Source organism: Acanthochromis polyacanthus, chromosome 1, assembly GCF_021347895.1.
Source record: "Acanthochromis polyacanthus isolate Apoly-LR-REF ecotype Palm Island chromosome 1, KAUST_Apoly_ChrSc, whole genome shotgun sequence".
Classification (NCBI taxonomy): domain Eukaryota; kingdom Metazoa; phylum Chordata; class Actinopteri; family Pomacentridae; genus Acanthochromis; species Acanthochromis polyacanthus.
In genome coordinates this window covers 59,057,336-59,073,248 of record NC_067113.1, presented here as the reverse complement: position 1 = coordinate 59,073,248, position 15,913 = coordinate 59,057,336, and the positions used below count along the sequence as shown (strand labels likewise).

Here is a 15,913-nt window from a genome sequence, read left to right as displayed (position 1 = left end):
AGGGAGGAATATCTCAAAAACTGTCTGATATATGAAGCTAAATTTCACAAATATTATAAATATGCTGTAAAAGTTTTTCAGCAGATCAGAGATGGTTTAGCAGACATTTAATGATTTCAAATGGAATCACCAACAAGTTTATATCTAGATTTGCTTTGGACAGGAGGGTCTCAACTAACATTGGAATTCCGTTCTCACAGTGTGATTGGTGCGATTTTCGCCCTAAGTCGGAACTCACATAGATAAGCGCTTATGTCACTCACTTGCAAACAAAGTCGTTTTCCTCGTATAGCGCCGTAGGACGACATATTCGTCTGCTCTGCTCCCCTGCTAGTTGTCATGCAACATTTGTTTTAATGTCACAAATGCTGTATGATGGAACAAGACTTTCTAAATAAATTTATGGAAGATGGCGATGTAACCACGAAACGTTGCAGGTCGACGTCATAAACCGAGGACCTGCTGTATTCCTGGTTTAGCCTGTAACCAACTTTAATGTAAAGGCGAAGTTCTTGTTACCATTATTGTTTTTTTAACTGTCCTTTTCTTGTTTTGCTGCTTTCAGAGAATCTTCCAGAGAGAACTTCAGCTCCTGTATCTGTGGACGAACCTTCAGCTCTGACGGTCGCTGAAGTACAATCTGTCAGCTGCAACTACGTCGACTGTACCGAGTCCAACGGGGAAGAGGAGGATGACGAAGACGAAGCCAAAGAGACTGAAAGTAAAGACATGGTGACTGATTCTGAGCCTCCAAAGTGGGAGGATTTCTTCACCACGGAGATGCTGACTGACAGCCAGAACAGCCAATCACAGTCATCCAGGATGAGCGGATCTCAGACTCCAGAGCTGTTCAGCGACAAAGAAGAAGAAACTCCCGACATCGCTGATGACTTCAGCTTGACTCTGTCTGCTTCTTTATCTAATCATTCCTCCCAGAACATGGACTCCAGTTTACCCGATACTCTAATCCTCCGTCCAGAGCAGCAACTAGGAGACGCAACGACCAAAACTAACGAACCATCTGAGTCCCAGGTGTCGTCAGACTTCGACGTTCCCTCAACACCTGAATCCAAGGTGCCTCATCCTGACGAACTGTCGCAGCTGTACAGGAAACTGGCTTCAGGAGAGGAAGTGGAGTTGAGGAAAGGCTCAGCAGTGTCCAGATGAGCTGCAGTTCCTGAAACGGCCACTTGAGGTGAGTTTTTAAACATGTATGGGAGCATTCGGTAAAACAAAATGAGCCCCAAATGTTGGTTAATTTCCATACAAAGACAAAATGGAAGCAAGCTGTAACTCTGCTCACACAATAACAACATATAGAGCCATTTGCACTCCAATTTTGTGCTCCTACTAATAACCTTTTTGCCGAAATAACAAAAAAACCATATGCTTGTCACAACTCTAATGCAGATGTTAAAGGCCTCAAAAGTTTGCTCGTCAGGTTAACTGTGCTGACAGAGTCCAGTTTCATTCACAGCCTTTTGATTACATGTGTAGTATTACTCATTACCTCAGTATAATTACCTTATATTGTTTTATTCTAGCCTTTTTAGTTTACTAGTTTTAGTAACGTGATGTCTGACAAGAATTTTCTTCAGGATTAAAGAAGTTTCATTTTTGACAAAGACATTTGTAGTATTTTTTTAAAAAAATAATTAATTTTAAAAATTACATAATATCGTAGCAGTTATTTACATTTTTACCCAAGAATCAGTGAAGCTTCAACCCAAAGATTTAACAGAGCACAAGTATCTTTAAAAAATGAAGGTACAATAACATTCCTACTTGCAAATGGGAAAAAAACAGCACATAAAAGTGACTTAAATTTTCTTGAAAAAAATTCTGGAGACACTGCTGCTCCAAGTGTAGCGTTTATAAGACTTTAGGGTTGGAGTTAAATTTCATCGTGATCATAGTTAGAAAGCTTCCAGTCTGTGCCGCTGTTAAACACCCCCATGTTGGCATTTAGCATTCGTGACAGTGCTCTTGTTTATTACAATTATATTTTCATGGAGTTCATTAACGCAAATTCCCCTGATGTCCTATCTGCACTTGTCTCATGCAGCTACTGAACTTTGATGAGGAGCAGCTCCGATACAACATCCTCCGTCTTGTGGCAGCTGGTCAAGCCTCCAATGAGGCCGAATGTCGAACTCTCAGAGGAAGCTTCTGTTGCGCCCTCGTCACCTCTGTTAGGATTTGAGAGTCCAGGTCGACTCTGCTTCCACAGAATTCAGTCCGTTAAAGCAGGAAGAGGTGATGATGCCATTAAAGTCCTCAGAGGGGATGCTGAGACACCAGATTGTTCTCTGCTAGGTTCGTCATGACGACGGCGAGGAGCTAATGGACACCTGCCTTCAGGAGTTCATCACCTTCATGGAGCACCTTTTACTTTATAGACAAAAGACAGAAACAGGAGTCAAAACAGACTTTAGTCTCAAATCAAAGCCCTCCAGCTGCTGTTTGATAGATGGACCAAAGTGCCTTACCCTGTATTAGCAGTTATCATTGCTCTCAGACAGAAATGATTCAGTTGTCTGCATGACAACTAAATACATTCAACACAATTTGAAAGCATCATCATTTTTCTGCCAATAGCTTCATTTAACTTAAAAAAAAAACCTGAGAGATTTTATTCATAAGTATTCCATGTATTGTTTTGTAGATATTCTGAATATAGCCATCTAGAAATCAAATAGTGAAACTAAAAGTTAATATGTATGCAGAAAGTAACCAAGTAGGTATAACTGTCTAAGTTACCAGCTTCTGAGTTAGTTTATTTTGGCAGCACTGTGGTATAACCTGAAACTAAAATATAGTGTGTCGTCCGAAATGTCACTAAAATGTCATAATTTAGTATGTCATTAGAAATCTTGCAAAAACTTGACACTTTAAATCACAATAAAGATACTTCTGTTGTCACAATCATCATTCAGTTATTCAGTTTATCAATTCAACTTTATTTCGCACCTTTCACACAGATGACAAAACTGAACAAGCAAAGAAAAAAACTATGATTAAAACTAAAAAAAATTTTAAGAAAAAAAAAGATTTAACATGGTAATAAAATCTGTTGTGTCCAGGGGATAGAGGGAGTTTATTGAAGTCTTCTTGGGCTCGCACAGTAAATCATTTAAAATAGAAACTTGATATTCAGTCTAAGGAAACTGCAGAGTGACAGAAGAACCAACAATATCTCCCGTTTTCTCCTTTAATGAGTCGACTCTTGTTGTGCTTTCAGACCAAAGAACTACAGACTCTTCACAACCTGCTCAAACTCTTGTACAGGACTTCACCACACGGGTCAAGAAGGTTTCCTTCTCATTTCTACTCTGAAGCTCAACTTCTCCTGCACAATCTGCTGACAAACGTTTCTGCTGCTCTAAAGTCTGGTCTCCAAAACTTCCTAAAAACTCTCAAGGTCTCTTCTGCTGCAGGTTGCTTTGTAGAACTGTTACAGAAAACCTCACTAAACCACATGGAGGGGCCTCAAGATAGTCGTCCAAATGAAACCGTACAAAAACCAAACTAGCACAACCCAAACACTAAAGTCTCCTGCAGCCTACCAGAGAACCTCTTTAAACAGAGAATCAGAACAGGAACTCTTACCTTCTGGACAACCAATGTTGGTTCACAAACAAGAATGCAGGATGTGTCTGACCAAAAACCTCTAAAGACTCATTACAGCCAAGATAAAGACACAACTCAGCTGCACCAAACCCACTAATCACTGTACACATTAGCACCATGTGCTAACTGTGGCTAAAGAACCACATTGAACCCGGTTCAGTGAAGAGAAGAAGAGGAAATGTTTGACTGCAGACATAAAGCAGGAAGACACTAAGCTGCTCAGGTGTTCCCTTTTACACTAAGCAGCCACCTGGACAGCCAGTAGGAACACAGCTTACTGGAAGTCCAGAGGACTGGCTTAGTGAAGGAAATGTAGTTTAAAGTTGAAGCAGAAAGTTCACAAAGAAAGTTGAAAACCACCTTCTGATCCCTGAAATCTCTGAGTTTTCACACATAGAACGTCTGAATATGTCAAACTGGTTTCATAGTAGAACCTTCACTGTAAAAACGTCATAGTATGGTATGTTGTTTAAAAAACATTATGAACTGCTGTCTAGGGTTCCCGAGGAGCAAAAACAGGACAAACACTGGTTTCCGGGGGGTTAGGCAGCTATTTATTTGAAAGAGTAAGTTTGCAACAACACAACATGTGAGCAGAAAAATCACAAAGTCTGTCTTTAGTTCAGCTGAAAATATTAGTTTTTGTCTTTTTTTATTGACCAAACTTTTCAGGAAGTAGATGAAGAATAATTAAAGCTCTCATGTAGAAGTCCAATTTCTTTTGTATCCTTGTGGAGAGTTTAAACTTAGAGTTTGTAAAGCTGTTGAGTTTTTAGAGTCACATGGATTGTTTTGATATTTAATAGAGAGTTTAGTGTCTTATTGTAATTCTGTTCAGTGAATGAATAATTTAAGTCATGAACATATTTTTTGCTTTTGCTTCAGCACTTTTTATTGTTTAGTTGGCTGATGTGGTCAACTTGAAGCTGTTGAGTGTGTATATTAAAATCTTCCAAGACAAAAATGTAAAGGAGGCCATGAAAAACACTATAGAGCAGTTTTCTCTGAAAAAAAATCATCATGAATTTTGTCCAAAAAAACCCGCCATAGTATATACTATGTCGAAAAAAATGTGATATTTTTTTTCAACATGTCGTAAAAACATGCCATATGATGAAATAATGGAAATTAGGCCATGATAAACACAATAGAGCAGTCATCTTTGAAAAAAACAATCATCATGAATTTTGTCCAAAAAAAACGCCATAGTATACTATGTTGAAAAAAAATGTCATTTTTTCGACATGCCGTAAAAACATGCCATATAATGAAATAATGTAAAGGAGGCCATGATAAACACTATCGAGCAGTTCTCTTTGGAAAGAAAAAATCATCATGACTTTTGTCCAAAAAAACCGCCATAGTATATGTTGAAAAAATGTCATTTTTTTCAACATATCATAAAAACATGCCATATGATGAAATAGTGTAAAATAGGCTGTGAAAAACACTATAGAGCACTTTTCGTTGAAAAAAAAAAAATGCTCATGAATTTTGTCCAAAAAAAATGCCATAGTATAGTATGTCGAAAAAAAAAAGTGATTTATTTCAACATGTCGTTAAAACATGCCATATAATGAAATAATGTAAAGTAGACCATTAAAAACACTATCGAACAGTTTTCTCTGCAAAAAAAATCATGAATTTTGTCCAAAAAAAATGCCACAGTATAGTATGTCGAAAAAAAAATGCAATTTTTTCAACATGTTGTAAAAACATGCCATATGATGAAATAATGTAAAGTAGACCGTGAAAAACACTATCGGGCAGTTTTCTTTAAAAAAAATTCTCATAAATTTTGTCCAAAAAAAAACTGTCATAGTGTACTATGTCAAAAAAAATGCGATTTTTTTTTTTTTTTTTTTTTTTTTAGTATGTCGTCCAAAATGTCTCTAAAAGGTCATAGTTTAGTATGTCGTCCAAAATGTAACAAAAACATCATAGGTTAGGATGTCGTCCAAAATGTCACAAAAACGTCATAGTTTAGTATGACATCCAAAATGTCACAAAAAAATCTGATTTCAATATGTTATCCAAAACGTCACAAAAGCGTCATAGTTTAGTATGTCATCCAAAATGTCACAAAAACGTCATAGTTTAATATATCGTCCAAAATGTCTCAAAAACCTCATAGTTTAGTATGTCGTCCAAAATATCAAAAAAAGTATCATAGTTTAGTATGTCGTCCAAAATGTCACGACAACGTCATAGTTTAGTATGTCGTCCAAAGCGTCACAGAATGTTCTCCTTGCACAACAATGGCGTTCGAACTGAAGGGTGTAGGGCGATACTTCCGGTCAAAACTTCCAGTTATTTGAGAAGGAGAGCGGGAGACAGTGAGCAGACAGCGATCAGAGAGAGAGATATTTTTACAATGAGTGTTTTTAGCGTTCAAGGGAGACGATTAGCCTTTCAGAGAGTGGGATCTTCAGCACTTCATTGTTGTGTGTCTCTATGTACCGTTTCGTCACGTTATAACAAGGGAGTAAGTTTCCATACATTCCCCGTTGACGCTGCAGTGTGAGCTGAGTGGATGCAGAAGATCCGGTGAGATCACTTCAACCCGACCAAAAACACATAGGTTTGTAGTCGGCATTTTAAGAAAACACATTTCTGTGTGACTGTGGGGGGGATGAGGAATTAACAAACGTTTTTGTTTCTTTGGACGTGGTGGAGTTTCGGGTGTAGACATTTTTAAACACGTGGAGCCGTGTGCAGCAGTGTCTGTAGCCAAGCAACCCGTGACAGGACCATAGGACAGGGCACACAGAGAAGCATAGATATATATAGAAGACTAGTTACGCTAGGGGCTGCACAGTGGAGTAGTGGTTAGCACTTTCGCCTTGCAGCAAGAAGATCCCTGTTTCACATCCCGGCCTGGGGTCTTTCTGCATGGAGTTTGTATGTTCTCCCTGTGTTTCTCCAGGCACTCTGGCTTCCTCCCACAGTCCAAAAATATGCTGAGGTTAATTGGTTACTCTAAATTGTCTATTTGTTTTCTCTTGCTGACTTCAGCCAACAGGTTTATGTTCTCAACTCAGTGTGAGTGGAAAACAAAACACTCATAAAGGCTTCTCAGAACAACAGCAGCGTCTTCATGACACACAACAAACCATGATGGAGAATGAATAAAGAACAACATGGATCAAAGGACACAAATAAATCTGACATTTAATTAATGATTTCGCTGCAGTAACTCAATGCATAGTAACAAGATACATAAAACATTCTTGTATATATATATATATATATATATATATAATCTATTTATTTATTATTAATATTAATTTATTATTTAGTATATATATATATATATGTCTTGAACTTTTCAACCTTTCGCCACATTTCAGGCTTCAAACAAAAAGATATAAAATTTTAATTTTTTGTCAAGAATCAACAACAATTGGGACACTATTGTGAAGTGGAATGAAATTTATTGGATATTTTATACTTTTTTAACAAATAAAAAACTGAAAAGTGGGGTGTGCAATATTATTCGGCCCCTTTACCTTCAGTGCAGCAAACTCACTCCAGAAGTTCAGTGAGGATCTCTGAATGATCCAATGTTGTCCTAAATGACTGATGATGATAAACAGAATCCACCTGTGTGTAATCAAGTCTCCGTATAAATGCACCTGCTCTGTGATAGTCTCAGGGTTCTGTTTAAAGTGCAGAGAGCATCATGAAGACCAAGGAACACACCAGGCAGGTCCGAGATACTGTTGTGGAGAAGTTTGAAGCCGGATTTGGATACAAAAAGATTTCCCAAGCTTTAAACATCTCAAGGAGCACTGTGCAAGCAATCATATTGAAATGGAAGGAGTATCAGACCACTGCAAATCTACCAAGACCCGGCCGTCCCGCTAAACTTTCACCTCCAACAAGGAGAAGACTGATCAGAGATGCAGCCAAGAGGCCCATGATCACTCTGGATGAACTGCAGAGATCTACAGCTGAGGTGGGAGAGTCTGTCCATAGGACAACAATTAGTCGTACACTGCACAAATCTGGCCTTTATGGAAGAGTGGCAAGAAGAAAGCCATTTCTCAAAGATATCCATAAAAAGTCTCATTTGAAGTTTGCCACAAGCCACCTGGGAGACACACCAAACATGTGGAAGAAGGTGCTCTGGTCAGATGAAACCAAAATGGAACTTTTTGGCCACAATGCAAAACGATATGTTTGGCGTAAAAGCGACACAGCTCATCACCCTGAACACACCATCCCCACTGTCAAACATGGTGGTAGCAGCCTCATGGTTTGGGCCTGCTTTTCTTCAGCAGGGACAGGGAAGATGGTTAAAATTGATGGGAAGATGAATGGAGCCAAATACAGGAGCATTCTGGAAGAAAACCTGTTGGAGTCTGCAAAAGACCTGAGACTGGGACGGAGATTTATCTTCCAACAGGACAATGATCCAAAACATAAAGCCAAATCTACAATGGAATGGTTCACAAATAAACGTATCCAGGTGTTAGAATGGCCAAGTCAAAGTCCAGACCTGAATCCAATGGAGAATCTGTGGGCAGAGCTGAAGACTGCTGTTCACAAACGCTCTCCATCCAACCTCACTGAGCTCGAGCTGTTCTGCAAGGAAGAATGGGCAAGAATTTCAGTCTCTCGATGTGCAAAACTGACAGAGACATACCCCAAGCGACTTGCAGCTGTAATTGCAGCAAAAGGTGGCGCTACAAAGTATTAATGCAAGGGGGCCGAATAATATTGCACGCCCCACTTTTCAGGTTTTTATTTGTTAAAAAAGTTTAAAATATCCCAAAAAATTCGTTCCACTTCACGATTGTGTCCCACTTGTTGTTGATTCTTGACAAAAAATTAAAATTTTATATCTTAAGTTTGAAACCTGAAATGTGGCGAAAGGTTGAAAAGTTCAAGGGGGCCGAATACTTTCACAAGACACTGTATATATATACACACACACACACACACACATAGGCTGTTATATACATATAACAAGGATCTAGACTAGAACAGGATAGAGTTTATTGACATTTACAATAAACAACACAATTATAATTTTTTAGTATTTCTCTCTTTAGGCTGTTATATACATATAACAAGGAGATAGACTAGAACAGAGTAGAGTTTATTTTCATTTACAATAAACAACACAATTACAATAAACAACAGAATTATTATTAATATTTATTATTATTATTTATCTCTCTCTCTACGCTGTTATGTATTTACAGCAAACCCCTCTCTCCTCAGAGCTGCTTCCCACTTCTTCCTCAGCCCATAGTCTTTGGGAAACCTACATGGAGTAAAGAAAAAAGTAGACAGAGAAGTGAATAAGTATGTACACAACAACATATTTAAAAAGAAATCATGCTAATAAATTAAGTACAAAGAACAGAATCAGCCAATATACTAGAGACCAAAGCTATTTAATTTGATAAGTATAGCCTTGATTAGTAACATTTCAATTATTTGAGAGCAGTCCTAAAGAATTGCCTGTGATCCCAATCATAAAATGGGTTTGGAGGAAGAACATAGATGCTAATCTGGATATATATGAGTTAGGCTTTATAACTACAATTGGTAGTATTGATGGTATTAATAGTAATGCGACTACTATTAGTAGTAGTGGTAGTACACTGACTACTGCTGCTGATACTGGCACTATACTACAACTTGTAGTACTATTACAAATGCTGATACTACTTCTATGACTCTAACGGCTATTTATACTACTACTGCTGCGTGTACTTTTAGTAATACTACTACTGCTTGTACAACTATACTACAGCTACTAATAATCATCTGGTATTTGGTTGTCCAGCTGTTACCGCTAGTTAGCCACTAGCAAAACACTAACGCTGTCTGAGCCAGCGAGGAAGCTGATTCAACATCATTCATATAATGTTAGACAAGACACACTGTACCTCTTTTCAACACGTTAAAAAATAATTCTTCAAACCTTAAACCTGTACAGGACAACTAACCTAAATGTTAGCTTCATTGCTACCGGTAGCTTAGCGTTAGCACAGCGCTGTCTTGCTAAAACTTACCTTCATAATTGTCAATAAAACTGGACAGGTACATCTTGTACCCCTTTTCCCATTTACTCCGGGGGGTAAAGCACTCCTTTCCAATGAGTCTGTGGACATCTTATATGGTAAGCTTGGACAGGTCTTGGAGGCATCGGGTGAAAAACATTGCCATCTCGACAGTCCGGAAATAAAGACGCTAACACACGAGAATGCGGAAGTAGAACGGAAGTAAAGTTATGCACCGAGCGAATTATTATAGTTCGAGATGGCATTCATAATTTTCCAAAAATGTCATAGTTCAGTATGTTGTCCAAAATATCACTAATATGTCATAGTTTAGTACGTCATCTGATACGTCACCAAAACGTCATAGTTTAGTATGTCATTTGAAATGTTTTTGTAAAGGTCATGAGACGCTTCATTGTATATCGCAGTGCCACAGATCGTAGCAAAAAAAAATCATGTAATATTTTGTAACAAACGTCCTTGTGTAATGTGTCGTACACCCCTCATAGTGTAGTTTTAACATTTTTAGTTGAGACTTTGAGTTAAAGAATATCTAGCATGCTTCCACACTCTGAACATGGCGGTAGATATTACAGGTTACAGAACTGAGTCGCTTCCTAATCCAACCCTGCTGCTGACACATGCAACAACAGCAGCTGACACAGCTTCATTAATGAAGCAACTCTGGAGGAGGTCGACACTCACAAGCTGCCACAGGCCTGGATGTTCATTATCATCACAGTCCGTCTCCCCATAAAGGCCTCCTGAGGGATGGAGAGTCTCTGTCGGTCTCTACACAGCAACACAACGTTCGTCAACACAGAAAGACATCGACTCCAGATAAAACCCAATGATTACACAAATAAAAACAAACATTGTGGTGTTTGGTGTCTCCCAGGCTCTTGTGACCTCACAGATTTAGCAGGAAATTGAGGCTGAGTGTTTATGTGGAAACGTCAGGAAATGGATGAACTGCAGCGACACAAGTTTACAACAGCCCACTGTCTCATCTTTTAAAACTGCACCTCACTTTGTACAAAATGCCCACAATAGCGGTTTTTATTCAGCATTATGATGCTATAATCCGATCTGCACATATGAGATGTGTGATATTTGCCTGTATTTCTAGAAAGTTGTTTCTTATTCCATCAGTTTTATTTTTTAATGTATGGTGCAAACTCTCTGTACTATTATTAAACTTCCACAAATTTATGTTGTCCCCCCCAAAAAAGGGGGGAAAAAATGTGTCATGAAAAACATCATAGTATAAAATATTGCAAAAAACATAACAGAAAACATGTTGTTAAAACGTCATAGAATAAAATGTTGCAAAAAAAAGTCATAGAAAACGCGTCATGTAAAACATTGAATAAACCTGACTGGTTCGTTTACTGGATCAACAGATGGCTGCAGTTAGCTTTGCTTAGCTTAGCTTAGCACAAAGACTGGAGGCAGAGAGAAACTGTTGTCATAGCTGTGACCTCCCTGCAGCCTTGAGGTGGTTTTAAATATGGTTATGAGAGCGTTGTGGGGATGTTATGGCAGCACCAACCACACAAAAATTTGGGGGGAAGATGTGTTGTTAACAACATTAGAGTTGGGGTGCTCAGATGGCTCAACTGGTTGAGCCATCCCGATAAACGGGGTCAAGATTCCCCGACACAGCAGCCTGGTTTTGATTCTAGCTCTTTACAGCAGGTCTTCTCCCTATTGTCCGTCTGCCACTCAACTTAACCTCTCAAATAAAGCCAAAAATGGCCCATAGAAATACCTAAAAAAAAAGAAGCAAAATATCATAGCCATGAAAAATGTTACGCAAAAAACAAAAAATGTGACCGGAGCAGAGAAAAAACATCCAGAAACTTTGAAGTTTGGAGGCTCAACATAAATTAGCTGTTAAGCATTTTAATGCCGCTATATTTCGTTCATTGAGGTCTCTTAATTCTCTAGCTGCTAAATTTTCTATTTAACCCTCCCGTTGTCCTTGTTTACGGGCACCAAAAAATTGTTTCCTTGTCTGAAAAAAATCCAAAAATTCAGGCAAAAAAATTCCCCAAATTCCTGTAAATGTGCAAAACCTTGAGGAAGAAAATTCCAATAATTCCTAAAAATTTCTCTTAGAAGTTTTATTTTAAAAAATTCCCCCAAATTTGGCGAGAAATTTCTAAATATTTTCCAAAAATGATTAAAAATCTTCCAAAAAAATTCTAAAAATATCTAAAGTGATTACATATATATCAGTAAAAAAATTTCTTTAAAACTGAATTTTGCAGGATTTTGGTTGATTTTTTTGTGAGTGTTCTTCAGAAACATTTTTAACATTTCTTTTTTTCTCAAAAAATGTTCAAATATTTCCCAAAAATGTTGAAAATGTGGACATCAGAAGTTTCACTGTGAAAATACCCCCCCCCCATTTTCAAACTTTCCATTTGACCTGCAGGATGACATGAGGGTGACAAAGCTTTTCTCTGAAGGATGCAAACACTGTCGTCCTTCACTTGACATTTGCAGTTCAAACACTAGAAACCTTGTCAAAGTGCTGCTTCTTACCTCTCAGTGATCCGATCTGGACTTGAGGGATGTTGCTCAGGTCTGCAGGTAAACCGACGTAAACTCCTCCATAGTTCCTGATCACACACAGTCACACATGTTGCAGATGTTTTACTGCTATAAACAGGGTTTACTGCATTCCATGAAAAAAAGAATAAAGACTCACTTTCGTTTGTCGTCTTCTGCCGCCGGCTCATCAGATCTGTAAACAGAGACTCACATTAAACCCAGTCGGCTGATTTAACATCACAGAAAGGTCAAACGGCAGCAACAGATTTACTTACAGCTTTGATGGAAACTCGGCACGACCTGAACAAGAACAACATCAGTCAGAGTTACGTTCAGCTTCTCTTTTTAAAGTTGCGTTTCACACAACCTGACATTTTCACAGATGGAACTGAAATGTCATGTTTTTAATTCAATCCACAGCAACAAGAGCTAATGCAAACATCAATCTAAAGACTACAAACAAACATGAATCAACTGTTTATTCAGAAAAAAACATTTAAACTCAAACAACAACCAGCAGGCCTGAAGACGGGAACAAAAAGGTGTGGATTCTTGGTAGAGCTAAATAAATGGATGTACATGATGACAAAGTGAAAACCTAATCAGAAAGCAGGGATTGACTTCAAACAAAAACTAAAAAAAAAAAAAAAAAAAACTACCAGAATGTAAAGATTTTAAACAAATCTGGAAATTAAAATGAGCTACCATCCGAAAAAAATTATAGACAAACATCTTAAAGGTAAAGCTATAAGACCATCTCTAACAGCTTGAAGTTCCTGTGACAACAGTGGCTCATATTATTCAGAAGTCAAGACCCACGGGACAGTAGCCAACCTCCTGGACGTGGCCGCAAGAGGAAAATTGATGACAAATTGAAGAGACGGATCGTTGGAATTGTATCCAAGAGCCCAGAGCAACCTCCAAAGAAATTAAAGGTGAACTCCAAGGCCAAGGTACATCAGTGTCAGATCGCACCATTCGTCGTTGTTTGAGCCAAAGTGGACTTCATGGGAGACGACCAAGGAGGACACCACTGCTGAAAAAACTCATAAAAAAGCGAGACTGGAATTTGCAAAAATGCATGTTGACAAGCCACAAAGCTTCTGGGAGAATGTCCTTTGGACAGATGAGACCAAACTGGAGCTTTTTGTAAGACACATCAACTCGATGTTCATAGACTCAAAAACCAAGCATACGAAGAAAAGAACACTGTCCCTACGGTGAAACATGGAGGAGGCTCAGTAATGTTTTGGGGCTGCTTTGCTGCATCTGGCACAGGGTGTCTTGAAAGTGTGCAAGGTACGATGAAATCTGAAGACTATCAAGGCATTCTGGAGAGAAATGTGCTGCCTAGTGTCAGAAAGCTTGGTCTCAGTCGCAGGTCATGGGTCTTCCAACAGGACAACGATCCAAAACACACAGCCAAAAACACCCAAGAATGGCTGAGAGAAAAGCGTTGGACTATTCTAAAGTGGCCTTCTATGAGCCCAGATCTGAATCCCATTGAACATATGTGGAAGGAGCTGAAACATGCCATTTGGAGAAGACACCCATCAAACCTGAGACAACTGGAGCTGTTTGCTCATGAGGAGTGGGCCAAATACCTGTTGACAGCTGCAGAACGCTCATTGACAAATACAGAAATCGTTTAATTGCAGTGATTGCCTCAAAAGGTTGTGCAACAAAATATTAAGTTAGTGGTCCAAATAGCCACAAAGAGTGGGATGTTTTCCATCTTATGTTGAACATTTGTCACAACATGACAAAATCAAAGCAAAGTAACTACCACGCACAATGACATGCAAAAAACAAAACATAGGCACTAAATCACCATATGAACCAAAATGGTCATGGAGGTGCAAAATGACAAATAAAACCACAATTCAACATCAGAAGGAGCCAAAATGGATGCAAAAAAACACAAAAGCAAGCAAAAATGGCAAAGAAGGGAAGCTAAATAACACATAAAACCACATGATGGGGAGCAAAAATGTCCACAGAGATCCATGAAATGAGCCAAAAAGACCATAAACATGTAAAATTAAAACCGCAAAGGAAACCAAAATGGCTACAAAGAGATGCAAACTGACACAAAAACCATGAAGAGCAAAACTGGCCATAAAGACACAAAACATGTAAAACCATAGAGGCAAAATGGAGACAAAAGGGCCAAAAACAAATGAAAATGAATGCAAAATTCACAAAAACTCAAAACAAGACGCAACATTATCACAAAGACATCATAAATGGAGCCAAAATGGCCGCAGAAGATACAACATGACATGCAAAAAGCACAAAAATGGAGCTAAAATGGCTTTACAATGATGCTTAATGACACAAAAACACAAAAACACCACAAAGGGAGGCGAAATGCCCACAAACAGCCACACAAAACTACAGAACCAAGATAAAACTACCGTATAGGGAATAAAGAGCTCACAAAGAAAAGTGAAGTGACTCACAATAGCAAAATCAACAAGACCACCAATAATGTGGCCCAAAATGGCCACAAAGACTCAAAATGAGACACAAAACCAATATGTGACCAGAAATGGAGACAAAGAAAAGGACGAATGAGGCACAAAACTACAAAAACACAGTGTTGCAAAGACGAGAAACAAGATGGAAAACTACCACAGTGAGACACAAAACCACCAGAAAGTGACTCAAATCAGCCACAAAAATGTGAAAAATGACCAAAAAGTTGTCTTAAACAACCAAAAAGACTCACAAAAACAAGTCAGAACAACCAAACAATGCACAAAAACAAATAAAAATAGCCAAAAAGTCGCACAAAAACTAGTCAAAACAATCAAAAGGATGCAGAACAATAAATCAAAACAACCAAAATGATGCAGGAAAACAACAAAAAACAACCCCAAAATATCCACAAAATCAAATTAAAACAACCCAGAAGACATACAAAAACAAATTATAACGAATAGGATGCGGAAAAACAAATCAAAACAACCAAAACAATGCACAAAAACAACCAGAACAACCAAGAAATGGGATGCAAAATTGTCACAGCAAAATATAAAACCATTATCAAGTGACTCAAAATAGCCACAAAACTGAAAAATTACTAAAATGTGATGCAAAGCAGCAACAAACACACTAAACTACCAGACAGTCAGCCATAAAATGGATCTGAGATGCAAAACAAAGAGAAGATTTTGGAATAATTTGATGAACAACAACAGGAAACAGTTCGACTTCAATGAAAGTGAGTATTTAGAGAAGAAAAATCAAACTGCACAACACATTAAATTGGACATGTGGTCATTTTATCTAAACATCCTGTTGTAAAAATACTCCAACTGTGAATTAACAAAACACACAACTTTCAAAATAAAAGTCTTAAAACAGTTCAGCCATCAAAAACCCCTGAAAACAGGAGCAGCAAGTTTGTTCTTACTTGGAAAAAGAAATAAACTAAACCAGTCAGCTGCACTTTTCCGCCAATAAGCTAAAAAGTATCAACTTTAACACAACAGCAGGACAGAAAAGATCTGTCAGAATAATAAATCTTTTATTCTCACCTGCAGAGCTGCTGTCAGTGTTGATGGTTGGTGATGAATTTCCACATCCCATCTCTCATTAGACTCCTAAAAAAACAAAGCATTAAACAAAAGCAGCTGAAGAACTACAGAAAGAAACAGCAGAGAATGAAAATGCCTGTTTTCCCTCCGAGCTGTTTCTGCCTC

The 15,913-nt window shown here is 38.1% G+C and overlaps 2 protein-coding genes across 4 annotated transcripts in view; one reads left to right on the top strand and one right to left on the bottom strand.

Annotated features, from left to right (window-relative positions):
• The window catches only part of dclre1c (DNA cross-link repair 1C, PSO2 homolog (S. cerevisiae)), a 21,221-nt gene extending 18,293 nt beyond the window's left edge, over positions 1-2,928 (top strand). For all 3 annotated transcript variants that reach the window (XM_051949756.1, XM_022210566.2, XM_051949749.1), the window contains 2 exons: positions 566-1,195; positions 2,066-2,928. In XM_051949756.1, the coding sequence (XP_051805716.1) occupies positions 566-1,167 (602 nt within the window). In that variant the 3' untranslated portion in view covers positions 1,168-1,195; positions 2,066-2,928. The remainder of the gene's footprint in view (positions 1-565; positions 1,196-2,065) is intronic.
• LOC110962555 (overexpressed in colon carcinoma 1 protein homolog) lies at positions 1,627-15,913 on the bottom strand. The gene is made up of 6 exons (XM_022210554.2): positions 15,749-15,913; positions 12,482-12,506; positions 12,364-12,399; positions 12,198-12,274; positions 10,353-10,439; positions 1,627-2,391 (listed from the first exon to the last, which is right to left on the bottom strand). The coding sequence occupies exons 1-5, from the start codon at positions 15,798-15,800 to the stop codon at positions 10,384-10,386; spliced, it is 246 nt and encodes an 81-aa protein (XP_022066246.1). The 5' UTR covers positions 15,801-15,913; the 3' UTR covers positions 1,627-2,391; positions 10,353-10,383.